The 14026-nt window shown below is 48.4% G+C and overlaps 1 protein-coding gene across 1 annotated transcript; it reads left to right on the top strand.

The window, feature by feature from the left end:
- The first annotated feature begins 12200 nt into the window (after positions 1-12200).
- Positions 12201-13130, top strand: LOC135387719 (uncharacterized). The gene has a single exon (XM_064616817.1). The coding sequence runs from the start codon at positions 12201-12203 to the stop codon at positions 13128-13130; it is 930 nt and encodes a 309-aa protein (XP_064472887.1).
- Positions 13131-14026: the final 896 nt, after the last annotated feature.

Below are 14026 nucleotides of genomic sequence, written 5' to 3'. Positions count from 1 at the left end.
TGGGCTCACTAACGGTGCGATAAACTACCGTCCTTAGCGGCGCTTGCAACTACTTCAAACGGTCAACATTGGCCATCGTCTAGCCGTTCTGGGACTCTTCCTGCAATGTCTTGCCGGGACTTCTTGATCGTGAAGGGACCGGGTTTTGGCACCAATGTCACTAGGGGAAGACGCGCTACCCAACGATGTCAGATTATGTTGACTACGTATGGTGGCTTGAATTCACGAGCCCAAGAGTTTCTAATCTTCCTTTACAAGAGCTTCGCCCCTGGTCGCTGCCGTTCCCCTTAATATCGCACTCCACCCCGCCTCTCCTAGTGAAGGGTCTACCATCACCCTGACGGCCCACTTCCACCCTGCGGTTCCCCTTATTTAGCCAAATCAGATTCGACGGTAAGCCACCTTTCCATCTCCGGATCTTGCCGGAAGCGGCCATGTTAGCGAAGTAGAGACAGGAAATAGGAAGTGCGAGCGACAAATTATACGTCACGGAGAGTTCCCGTTGAATCTGTCTATTTTGGCAGAGAACTCTGGGTTGCTCCTTGGAGCGACCCTGGCTTGAATGCCGCTTCAAAGCTCCCATTTGAGGGCTCCGGAAGCGTTCCGAACCTGCCATTGGAATTTAACATGTATAGCTTCCGTTTCGTAAGTTTCGCTTTTCGAACGTTCGCTATAATTTGCGTTTTGTTACGTTGGCGGGCTGAACCTCTTCCTGTTACCTTGTATGGAGGTATTATAGAAAGGTAGGGTAGGTAGGGTAGGGAAAGCGAATGCTACCGCCGCTACAGAGTACGCGTATGATACATGTCCTGGCGATTGGACAAAGAAATGTGGCAAGGGGTAGTTTCCGTAATATATTTCGGTTTGAATCTGATGCGTAGGGGGTGACTCGTTGTTTTGAACCGATGCGGAGCAAGCAAAGACGAACCTCACAGTTGTCGCATTTATTCACCTTTTAGTTACAAATGGTGAATTAGAAACGAGTAAATCTTGCTCTGTTGCATTACTGCCATTTGCATTGCAAAGTGAATTTTTGCCCTTTACTGCCTTTTCAAACGATAGACTCGTTTTCGACTTTTGACTTGAGTCAATGTGTGTCACACATGCCGTCTATTCAGCACGCGTTGTGTAGCCACCTGGTGGCTGGACGGCATACTTGCCACTCTTGCCCTCTGATTCATTTTATTTAGTTCTGAAAAAGAGCAAGTGCTTAAGACGCCAACTTCTACTTTTACTCATCTTCATTATTTTTATTATTGATATTACATAGAAGCAACCAGCAATATCATGCAAAAGAAAAACACGACAAATTTTGTTAAAAAATAAAACCAAAATCGACAAGCGAATCGACCTAGCGTCAATTGAATACTATGTGAAAAGAAGAAATGGAAGTGGGTGTCAGGACATCCGGACCCCCCTCTAGTTTCCTCCCTGATTGCATGAACATATCAGGTATGTGCATATGCCAGACCAATAGAATCGTTCCCGCAGCCGGCCGTAGGTTTTGTATATGCCCAAATGAGCGGATGCGTGGGTCGTCGTGTTGGGGTAGAGATGACATCGTGTCGCAGTCCTGCGGGTACGACTAGTAACAGCGGACAACCGTAGTTGCGAAAATTATGCCTGTTGAGGACGCCATCAACAACTACGGACTGCCTTGCAGTGGAAGAGGTCGAGTGCAAGTCCGAGGCCACAACTTCCGGCATCATTGATTGACAATAATGATTGAAGAGGACTACGTGACACTCCGTCGGCGTCCGTGTGCTTCGTACCTGACGTGTACGCTATTGTGAAGTTATACTCTTAAAGCTCAAGAAGGGTTCTTGAGGCGAGTCAACCAGCAAAAGCGTGGTGATCGGTGACTACACGAACTGGACGACGATAGAGGTATGGCCTGAATTTCGATATCGCTCGATATTCGATTCCCATATTCTTTTTCTGTGATTGCATAATAGCGCTCTGGTGACGAGAGAGACCGACTACCGTAGGCGATTACGGAGGAGTTTCCGTTCCAAGATTGTAGTAGGACTGCACTAAGACCATGTCCACTAGCATCGGTATGAATTTCTGTAGGCGCATCTTGTCCAAAGCGACCCATGATTGGAGGCGCACTTACGTTGTTGAGGGAGGGCATGCTTCAATTCCATAAAGGCCTCCTCGTGCTCTGCATCCGAGGCAAAGGACTTGTCCTTGCGGTGCAGTTCCTGCAGAGGGGCTGCAATGTGGGCATATCCCTTGATGAAGCGGCGGATGTAGGAACAAAGGCCCAAGAACGAGCGCAGCGCTGTGTTTTTCGGACGAGGAAAGTTCTGAACTGCCCTTGTATTGTCAGGATCAGGGTGAATGCCGTTTCTGTCGACGAGGTGTTCAAGAACATGGAGCTTCTGACTGGCAAACACACTTTGGCGCACACTTTTTCGCGTTCAGTTGCAGGCTTGCTGAGCGAAATTTCACGGAGGTGGTGAATGTGATCCTGCATGGTGCGAGAAAAAACGAGCACGTCATCCAAGTAGCGTAAGCAAAAGGTCCAGCGGAAGTTACGAAGTAACGTCTCGATCACACGTTCAAAGGTTGCAGGAGCGTTGCACAGCCCGAAGGGCACTACACGGAACTCTTACAGGCCCTCTGGGGTAACAAACGCTGTTCGTTCTCTGTCGCGCTCGTTGACGGCTATCTCCCAGTAGCCGGAACGGAGGTTCATGGAAGAAAAATAACACGTTCAATGAAGGCAGTCTAAAGTGTCATCGATCCTCAGGAGAGGGTATTTACACTTTTACAGTGACACTATTCAGTTTCCGATAATCGACGCAGAAACGCCAGCTGCCATCTTCCTTTTTGACCAAAACAACAGGTGACGACCAAGGACTGGACGACTCCTGAATAATTCCTTTAGAGAGCATGTCGGTGACATGGTCACCAATTACTTGTCTTTCAGCGTGAGAAGCGCGGTAAGGTCGACCGCGCGTAGGCTTCTCAGTGGTTGTCGTGAACCGATACTTCAGCAGCCCAAGGGTCCACGGGTGATATCCAAGATGTCCTCATATTCGCGTAGGAGTGAAAGAAGGACCTGGCCATCTTCAGCTGTAAGTTCTGAGGACATGCATGACTCCAGAGAAGTCGGCTGGCGGCAGCTTGGTGCTTGTTGTGGTCGACGACTCGGAGTATCAGATGACTTCTCGTGTAACAAAGGGCAGACATTAGCAAAGTCGTAATGGAAAGACCCGACGAGAGTTCCAGAAGGCAGGATCTGATCTTCTGCTGTGAGGTTTATTCGCCAAATAAGGGCTCTTCTATCTACCAAGCGGAGCATGCAGTTGGGAGCGCATAGGCGTCTTTGAACCATTAGTTCCTTGAAGGTAAAAACTACTTCGTCGTCGCACCGAACAGTGCTACTGTCTTGGAACATGCACGAATACCTGCAAAGGACGCATTCCCAGGGACCCCCGTATCCTCCCAATTCGAGGCCTTCCCCTCGTATGGGGAACGAGGGGAATTCCATTACAGCCACAACGGATTCGTCAGGGGCTGTCGCGAGTGGAGCCTGTCCAGAAGAGCCACGATAACGATACTATCACACAATAAAGACATATGGTTCCTAGGCGCAGGAGGACTGCCAGAAAGAAGTGAAAGCGCAACCTCACGTCTCTCCTCGATGCAGGTTGCGCCTTTTAGTTTGACATCGTGTACACCGACACAGAACGACGGCGCAACGTACGGAAAAAATGGCGATCGAGACTATCGATTCGTGGGCGAAGTGGGAGCCCTCTGGTCGCCTGTTACAGATTCGTAGTCCTATCTCGGGTCATACGAAGTGTGCCCAGTGTAACGGTAAGCGGCATTGTCGTAGGTCATGCTTTGAAACTGTTGGGGACGTCGGAATCTTTGCTCTTGCTGCCAGTGTTGAATACTAGGCCGCACAGGATACCAAGAGCGTTCATGTTGCATGTCAAACTGGCGACGGTGACAGCGTCGAGCACCATGACCGGACAAGTGATAGTAAAAGCAAATCAGGGGCTGTCTGTATGCAGGGAGAGCATACTGTACACCCGAAGGGGAACGTGAGGAATTAAAAGAAACCTAGGCAATAGGAGCCAACACTGGTGAATCTCGAGAGGGTGTAGCCGGAGTCTCAGCGCATAGTTCCGCGTAGGATGGCCGATTCTGTTCAGCCGGTGAGGGAGCAACCGGCATTGCAACTGCAGGGTTCCCCATGACCGACCTTAACTGCCCGACTGACTACTGTCCGAGTTGGACTACTGAGGGAACTGAGTATTGGACGAGCGGCCGTTCACTGTTCGCATGTTCATAATGGCGAGCTCTTCGCGCATGGTGGCGCGGGTGAGATTTACCTTAGCAGCATGGTCTGTTGGAAGAGCAGACGTGAAAAACGAAGCGGTGCTGAGCTCAGCAACCGTAGCAAATTTGTGGAGCGCCACGGCACTGAAGGAGGTCTGCGATAGCCCCATGAGAAGGTGATGGATCTTGTCTGCTTCGGTCATAGCTTAGCGGCAGGCCTTCAAAAGTCATGTACGACTAAAAGATTATCCGCAAGCTTGATGACAGGTCTGTAAATACTGCTTGGTCTTTTCCTTCACTATGTGCACATTCCGTTTCTTGTCTGACCGCGCCTCTTACCATTTTCTTCTCCTCTTACGTCGTGCTTATCTTTGGCCATGTCATTTTGCTGTCAGGCAAAACCGGCATCAGAGGAGATGTCACCGCGGACTTCGCAAATGTTGCAATGTTGTCGCCAACGTTGCCACTCCATGCTCCATTTCTTTGTGTTCACCAGCTGTACAATTCGTGATCGCACGTTCCTCTGCGTGCTCCTGGTATTAGGGATTTTTAATAGTAGCGGACCGAAGCTAGGCCTTAGCTTTTCAGTAGGATTGTTTCCGACAGGGATCCAACACACACACAGCATATAATCATACAGATCATCTAACACACCTTTCATGCATTTGGACGATCCGGATTTGGTGACAAGTTATTTAAATCAGCAGGACCATCAGAAGCTTTTAGTCCCCTCTGCGCAACCTGAAAGAGTGTCCTATCATTAGGAGTGTACATCATCCTTCCTTCCCGTAGGTATGCGACGCAGAACTCAATGCTTCCTTTTATTCACATAGTGATATGCACGGGGTCGAGTCAGGCTTCCTCTGCGTTAAATACGTTGCCGCTGCACTTGTATTGACAGAGAATTCCTTGTACAGCAAGGAATAGTACTGCTGTAAAGCTGGCATGTCGTTGCAAACCACGTGACTCACATTTTCCTATGTGACTGGGAGGTACCGTGGAATAAATCGCTATGTATAACATCACAGGGTACACAGTCATTGTGCAACATTGTTCGGAGAAGGTCCATTTAGTCTCCTCACCCTCTTGCTTATGGGCATACTTCTATCGCTTAGAGCAGAGATGATCGTGACACTTTACCTTTACTAAAGGGTAAAAATTCATACCCTCCACTGCAGAACTCAACGCTGTAACCTATTGGCAATACCCTCTACACACACAGATCACCTATAAATGGAGGTTACATTTTCATACCCGCCACACACATGTAAGTTTTGGCTAGCGGGAATGGCGCCCTGCCACACAACAAATGGTGCCACAAATCAGCTCTTATCAATGAAGAACGGAAACTGTCTTCGCAACATATGGCTATAGCATACGTAATTCATCTAGAGGCATCCAGTGGCGAAACACTTCTGATCGCTACATGCACAGATTCATATGCACAACAAACAAAATAAATTGCAACTGGAATATTAAATTATATATTGCAACTGGAAATGGACAAACCTGGCACTGTAGCAGGTACAGGGGTACAAGGATGCCACATTACAAACAGCCGTGGTGAACGACATTCGGTTTCTACGAGGTATACTCGTTACACTCCTGAGGTTGCAGACTCCCTCAGTACGCTGCTTTCCAAATTTTGTAAAATATCATCCTGGAGATGCAATGTTACGCAACCAGGTTGAATGTTCATAGCGCACACCTTTAAAGGTGTGAAAAAGTTTACAGTGTAGGTAATCTACACTATACGACACACGACTGACACACGATTATGCGTCTGCTATCCTTCGCGTGTTGTGAGGGATTCTAAGCTGGTGTTTACTATGAATATAGTGTTCAGTGGATATCGCATATTGCCAATAGTGGTTAACGGGCACTTGTTGTTGTAATTACAACTCACACTGAGGACGTTTGCTATGGCATACAGGCGCAAACTCCAGCTTCTTCCTACTTCGGCTGTTAGGACACCGCATAGTGGCACATGGGTGTCGTGATCGCTTCCTTTGTCAGAGTGCCTCTAACATGCTTCCTTGCGAGACCCGTGCGGTGAATATCAGTTGAAAAATCACTACAGTGGCAGCAAGAAAAGGCCGTCCTCCATGAGTGCCCTGATTGCTTTCACTAGGTAATCTACACGATACGACACAGGACTGACACACGATTATGCGTCTGCTATCCTTCGCGTGTTGTGAGGGATTCTAAGCTGGTGTTTACTATGAATATAGTGTTCAGTGGACATCGCATATTGTCAATAGTGGTTAACGGGCACTTGTTGTTGTAATTACAACTCACACTGAGGACGTTTGCTATGGCATACAGGCGCAAACTCCAGCTTCTTCCTACTTCGGCTGTTAGGACACCGCATAGTGGCACATGGGTGTCGTGATCGCTTCCTTTGTCAGAGTGCCTCTAACATGCTTCCTTGCGAGACCCGTGCGGTGAATATCAGTTGAAAAATCACTACAGTGGCAGCAAGAAAAGGCCGTCCTCCATGAGTGCCCTGATTGCTTTCACTAGGTAATCTACACGATACGACACAGGACTGACACACGATTATGCGTCTGCTATCCTTCGCGTGTTTTGAGGGATTCTAAGCTGGTGTTTACTATGAATATAGTGTTCAGTGGACATCGCATATTGTCAATAGTGGTTAACGGGCACTTGGTGTTGTAATTACAACTCACGCTGACGATGTTTGCTATGGCATCCAGGCGCAAACTCCAGTTTCTTCCTAGTTCGGCTGTCAGGACACCGCATAGTGGCACATGGGTGTCGTGATCGCTTCCTTTGTCAGAGTGCCTCTAACATGCTTCCTTGCGAGACCCGTGCGGTGAATATGAGTTGAAAAATCACTAGAGTGGCAGCAAGAAAAGGCCGTCCTCCATGAGTGCCCTGATTGCTTTCACTAGGTAATCTACACGATACGACACAGGACTGACACACGAATATGCGTCTGCTATCCTTCGCGTGTTGTGAGGGATTCTAAGCTGGTGTTTACTATGAATATAGTGTTCAGTGGACATCGCATATTGTCAATAGTGATTAACGGGCACTTGGTGTTGTAATTACAACTCACACTGAGGACGTTTGCTATGGCATCCAGGCGCAAACTCCAGTTTCTTCCTACTTCGGCTGTTAGGACACCGCATAGTGGCACATGGGTGTCGTGATCGCTTCCTTTGTCAGAGTGCCTCTAACATGCTTCCTTGCGAGACCCGTGCGGTGAATATGAGTTGAAAAATCACTACAGTGGCAGCAAGAAAAGGCCGTCCTCCATGAGTGCCCTGATTGCTTTCACTAGTTAATCTACACGATACGACACAGGACTGACACACGAATATGCGTCTGCTATCCTTCGCGTGTTGTGAGGGATTCTAAGCTGGTGTTTACTATGAATATAGTGTTCAGTGGACATCGCATATTGTCAATAGTGGTTAACGGGCACTTGGTGTTGTAATTACAACTCACACTGAGGACGTTTGCTATGGCATCCAGGCGCAACCTCCAGCTTCTTCCTACTTCGGCTGTTAGGATACCGCATAGTGGCACATGGGTGTCGTGATCGCTTCCTTTGTCAGAGTGCCTCTAACATGCTTCCTTGCGAGACCCGTGCGGTGAATATGAGTTGAAAAATCACTACAGTGGCAGCAAGAAAAGGCCGTCCTCCATGAGTGCCCTGATTGTTTTCACTAGGTAATCTACACGATACGACACAGGACTGACACACGATTATGCGTCTGCTATCCTTCGCGTGTTGTGAGGGATTCTAAGCTGGTGTTTACTATGAATATAGTGTTCAGTGGACATCGCATATTGTCAATAGTGGTTAACGGGCACTTGGTGTTGTAATTACAACTCACGCTGACGACGTTTGCTATGGCATCCAGGCGCAACCTCCAGCTTCTTCCTACTTCGGCTGTTAGGATACCGCATAGTGGCACATGGGTGTCGTGATCGCTTCCTTTGTCAGAGTGCCTCTAACATGCTTCCTTGCGAGACCCGTGCGGTGAATATGAGTTGAAAAATCACTACAGTGGCAGCAAGAAAAGGCCGTCCTCCATGAGTGCCCTGATTGTTTTCACTAGGTAATCTACACGATACGACACAGGACTGACACACGATTATGCGTCTGCTATCCTTCGCGTGTTGTGAGGGATTCTAAGCTGGTGTTTACTATGAATATAGTGTTCAGTGGACATCGCATATTGTCAATAGTGGTTAACGGGCACTTGGTGTTGTAATTACAACTCACGCTGACGACGTTTGCTATGGCATCCAGGCGCAACCTCCAGCTTCTTCCTACTTCGGCTGTTAGGATACCGCATAGTGGCACATGGGTGTCGTGATCGCTTCCTTTGTCAGAGTGCCTCTAACATGCTTCCTTGCGAGACCCGTGCGGTGAATATGAGTTGAAAAATCACTACAGTGGCAGCAAGAAAAGGCCGTCCTCCATGAGTGCCCTGATTGTTTTCACTAGGTAATCTACACGATACGACACAGGACTGACACACGATTATGCGTCTGCTATCCTTCGCGTGTTGTGAGGGATTCTAAGCTGGTGTTTACTATGAATATAGTGTTCAGTGGACATCGCATATTGTCAATAGTGGTTAACGGGCACTTGGTGTTGTAATTACAACTCACGCTGACGACGTTTGCTATGGCATCCAGGCGCAACCTCCAGCTTCTTCCTACTTCGGCTGTTAGGATACCGCATAGTGGCACATGGGTGTCGTGATCGCTTCCTTTGTCAGAGTGCCTCTAACATGCTTCCTTGCGAGACCCGTGCGGTGAATATGAGTTGAAAAATCACTACAGTGGCAGCAAGAAAAGGCCGTCCTCCATGAGTGCCCTGATTGTTTTCACTAGGTAATCTACACGATACGACACAGGACTGACACACGATTATGCGTCTGCTATCCTTCGCGTGTTGTGAGGGATTCTAAGCTGGTGTTTACTATGAATATAGTGTTCAGTGGACATCGCATATTGTCAATAGTGGTTAACGGGCACTTGGTGTTGTAATTACAACTCACGCTGACGATGTTTGCTATGGCATCCAGGCGCAAACTCCAGCTTCTTCCTACTTCGGCTGTTAGGACACCGCATAGTGGCACATGGGTGTCGTGATCGCTTCCTTTGTCAGAGTGCCTCTAACATGCTTCCTTGCGAGACCCGTGCGGTGAATATCAGTTGAAAAATCACTACAGTGCAGCAAGAAAAGGCCGTCCTCCATGAGTGCCCTGATTGCTTTCACTAGGTAATCTACACGATACGACACAGGACTGACACACGATTATGCGTCTGCTATCCTTCGCGTGTTGTGAGGGATTCTAAGCTGGTGTTTACTATGAATATAGTGTTCAGTGGACATCGCATATTGTCAATAGTGGTTAACGGGCACTTGGTGTTGTAATTACAACTCACGCTGACGACGTTTGCTATGGCATCCAGGCGCAAACTCCAGCTTCTTCCTACTTCGGCTGTTAGGACACCGCATAGTGGCACATGGGTGTCGTGATCGCTTCCTTTGTCAGAGTGCCTCTAACATGCTTCCTTGCGAGACCCGTGCGATGAATATGAGTTGAAAAATCACTACAGTGGCAGCAAGAAAAGGCCGTCCTCCATGAGTGCCCTGATTGCTTTCACTAGGTAATCTACACGATACGACACAGGACTGACACACGAATATGCGTCTGCTATCCTTCGCGTGTTGTGAGGGATTCGAAGCTGGTGTTTACTATGAATATAGTGTTCAGTGGACATCGCATATTGTCAATAGTGGTTAACGGCCACTTGGTGTTGTAATTACAACTCACACTGAGGACGTTTTCTATGGCATCCAGGCGCAAACTCCAGGTTCTTCCCACTTCGGCTGTGAGGACACCGCATAGTGGCACATGGGTGTCGCTGATTGCTTCTTTTGTCAGAGTGCCTCTAACGTGCTTCGTGGAGTCGATGATGATTCTGAAAATGCAGTAGACAGTTAGCAAGGTGAGGGTGCAACCGGCATTGCAACTGCAGATTTAAGATCCCCTTGAATGAGCGACCTCAACTGTCAACTGAGTTAGACTGCTGAGAGAACTCAGTATTGGACGAGCGGCCGTTCACTGTTCCCGTGTTCATAAGGGTGAGCTCTTCACGCATGATGGCGCGGATGAGATTTACCAGCGCAGCATGGTCTGTTGGAAGTGCAGACGTGGCAAACGAAGCCGGGTGATCAGGGAGGATCCGTTGCCGTTGCAGGTCCTCATACCGTTTGCAAGTGGTGCCTTCTTGTCTGCTTCGGACATCGAGCAGTCAGCTTTACGGCAGGCCTGCAAAACATTACCCATGTAGGACGTAAAAGATTCTCCGCAAGCTTGATGGCGCGTTTGTAAATGCTACTTGGCTTTTTTCCTCGCTATTCCCGAAGGCTTCCGTTAGCAGGCGTTTCAATGTACCCCAGGAATCAAACGAAGCGAAGGCTCGTTGTTTTATACGCTCAACGTGGAGAAGCCAATCCTCCACATCCCGGGAGTGATCGCCGGAGAACGTTGGAGGATCTCGCTGGCGGAGGACGAAACGGATGACCGACTAGGTTGAATGGCGAACATGAACCTGAGGCTGGGCAACGCTGTCAAACATCGCGTTCCGGAAGATCGTGATTGACTATGACTCGTCACACTTGTACAGCTCGGAATAGAGATAACTTGAACGTGATTCCGTCTGCGGACCCTGGCCGTACTCAGTAGAAATAACAGCGGAAGGTGTTAGCTATTTACACTTAGATGGGAGACCCTCGTTATGAAAGCGTTGTTTTCTGCTAGCCGCTTGCAGGGTACCTCTCTTTCCGTCTTAAGCAATCCAGTGGACGACAGGAAGTCCATGAACAGGTGAAGAACCCGACAATGGAGCCCAGGATCTTCATAGGGGCCAATGAGTGCAGCTAAGGTGAGCGACCTCTTGCTGATTCGGGCCAGCTCACCACACAATGTCCGCCTTTGCGGCCAGTAGAGGGAACATTCCATCAGAATGTGCTGGGCGGTCGCCACGACACCGCAGGTTGAACGGAGGCCCGTGTCTTTGTGTTTTCATCCTTCCTTCGTTATCTTCACATAATGTTCCAGTGCAACGGGGTAGGGTACCGCACTACTGCGGTGAAACACCCCATCTCATCGTCATCATTTATTGTTGTTATTGTTGTTGCCTGCACCTGTGCAGCATTTTCGAAGCTTGTGGCTGTGGTTGGCGTTCAAGGGTTTCAATCGACGATGTCCTTTCGGAGTTGCCTCTCTTTCGCAGGCTGGAGCTGTACTTCGTATCATAGGTGTATGGTATCGCTTGTGGAAAGTTCAGTTCCCACAACCTCGGGGCGTCATCCCGTCCGTCCCCGCAGGGGGCACCGGCTTCGGCTGGTGTTTGGTGAGTGGCGCCACCACGGACCCCAGCCCCCAGTCCTAAGGTGTTATCCGTACCGTGCCGAGGAGATTTAAGGTGAAGGGTAGAAACCTTGAACGGTGGCAGTCGGGGACTTGGTCAAGCCCCGGCTGATGGGTTGTCAAACTCCGGGACCTTCCCGTATGTATGAGTATGAAATACGGGTTACCTTTTTGGAATACTCATTGATCAAACCTACATGGGTAAATATTCTTCAAATGAGATCGTGGCCGCAAAGCGTCCACGGACCAAAGCCTTAAGGACTGTAACAAAACAGTTCACTTCAAAATACATCGTACTTTCTTCTTCAGATACAGAGAAAGAGAAAACCACACCACTGGGAAAGACTTTTTCATTGAGAAAGCGGTGGCATCACTGTCTAAGTACATTACTGAAATCAAACGCATCAGATCTGGCGACCTTCTCATAAATGCTCCAACGAAATAGACTGTGAACGCATTCTAAACACACATGAGATGATGGGGAAAAAGATTTCAGCTTCCTTGCACAAAACACTGAACACTTGCAGGGGCGTCATCGCAGTATCAGAACTGATTGACGTGCCTGTGGAAGAAATCCTAGAAAACTTAAAGGACCAGGATGTCATTGATGTACGCAAAATCAAAATCCGTAAAAATGGGGAGTACATCACCACACGAAATATAGTACTGACTTTTGACAGGCCCACACTTCCAACAAAACTAAAAGTAGGCTACCTGTCAACAGATGTCCGACCTTACATTCCGAACCCGTTGCGCTGTTTTCGGTGCAACAGGTTTGGACATGCTGCAGACGGGTGCCGTGGCTCTGCCTGTTGTGCACGATGTGGAAAGTCTGACCATGAGACTAAAGAATGCAAAGGGCCAGACTTCTGTGTCAACTGTTCTTCCAACCACCCATCCTACTCGAGGTCCTGTACAAAGTGGAAATATGAAAAAGAAGTCCTGCACGTTAAGGTCACACAGTTCATCAGTTCCCCAGAAGCAAGGAAAAAAGTAGCTCCCATCTTTTTCGAAAAATCTTTTGCCACAGCCGTGAAACAGAAAGTGAAACTAGTAACACAGTACACACAGACCGAGCAATCACTACTGACAGAGACAACCACAAATGAAGTTCAACGAGGTGCACATCCACCTCCAGTCCCCGAAACTCCAGTGGCGTCACTAACACCGACGCCACTCCTGTCCTCACAGTCCACGGAGGTGACATCCATGGATTGCGAGGACGAGACGAGCTCTGAGCGCTCCTTTGCGAGCACGAGCTCCCAAGCCCCCCAAAAGAATAGATCTAGTCTGTTGGGGAGCGGGTCACTCCCTGACATATCTGACAAGGAGCTTGCGGCTGCACGAAAGAAAACCACAAGGCCGCGGGTCACACATGGAATTGCCGAGGGTTACTCTCTAATCTAGATGACATCAACGATCTTTTCGAGAAGTATAACGCATCATGCTTTTGTCTTCAAGAAACATATCTGAATACACAAACACAAAATCCACTGCGAAGACACAATATCTTTCCAAAAGATCGAACTGACGCCACCCGAGCATCTGGTGGTGTTGCGATCGTCACACGAGGATCTCTCCCAACCAAAGCAGTACACCTGACTTGGAAGCTGTAGCCGTGCAGATGTGTCTAGACAGAATTGTCACCATCTGCTCAATCTATCTGCCACCGTCAGACACTACTATACAAAAAGAATTCCTTCCTTTGAAGAAGTCCTTTTATACTTCTAGGTGACTTTAATGCTCACAATCCACTTTGGGGCAGTACGAGAACTGACACTCGAGGGAAAATGTTAGAGAAGTTCTTATTATCAACATCCACCTGCCTTTTAAACGCAGGGGCACCTACATACATGCATTCTCCAAGTCAGTCATTCTCAACCTTAGACCTGTCTTTTTGCAGTCCATCCTTGTTTCAGGAGATAGAATGGACTGTAAAACAAAATCCATTTGGGAGTGATCAATTCCCAGTGGTGTTAAAATATCTTACGCCAGTGAACACTCTGACAACACGCCCTCCTAGATGGAAACTCCGCTTGGAAGCTCGATCCAACTTGTCTTTAGAGCTGTGACGCATGGTGCGTTGCGCGTAGCGTTTATGTTCCCGCTGGCACCATGTCACACATTCAAGCGGTCTCGTAACAATGTTTATTCTGTGGTAGTCACCGCCTACTGACGGCTGTGCAGGCATACACATGCGCTTTTGTCAGGCAAAGGGGAGCGCTAAGCAAACAAGTGGGAAAGGGAACTTATCAAATTTTGTTAACGTTACAATCAACCGAGATCTTGGCCGCGAAGTTTGC

The sequence above is a fragment of the Ornithodoros turicata genome, chromosome 3 (genome assembly GCF_037126465.1).
Source record: "Ornithodoros turicata isolate Travis chromosome 3, ASM3712646v1, whole genome shotgun sequence".
Taxonomy (NCBI): Eukaryota; Metazoa; Arthropoda; class Arachnida; order Ixodida; family Argasidae; genus Ornithodoros; species Ornithodoros turicata.
This window is presented reverse-complemented; position numbering and strand designations above follow the sequence as displayed.

Excerpts from the sequence above, each read along its gene's own strand:
- LOC135387719 (XM_064616817.1), top strand. The coding sequence starts at position 12,201 with ATGGGGAAAAAGATTTCAGCTTCCTTGCACAAAACACTGAACACTTGC.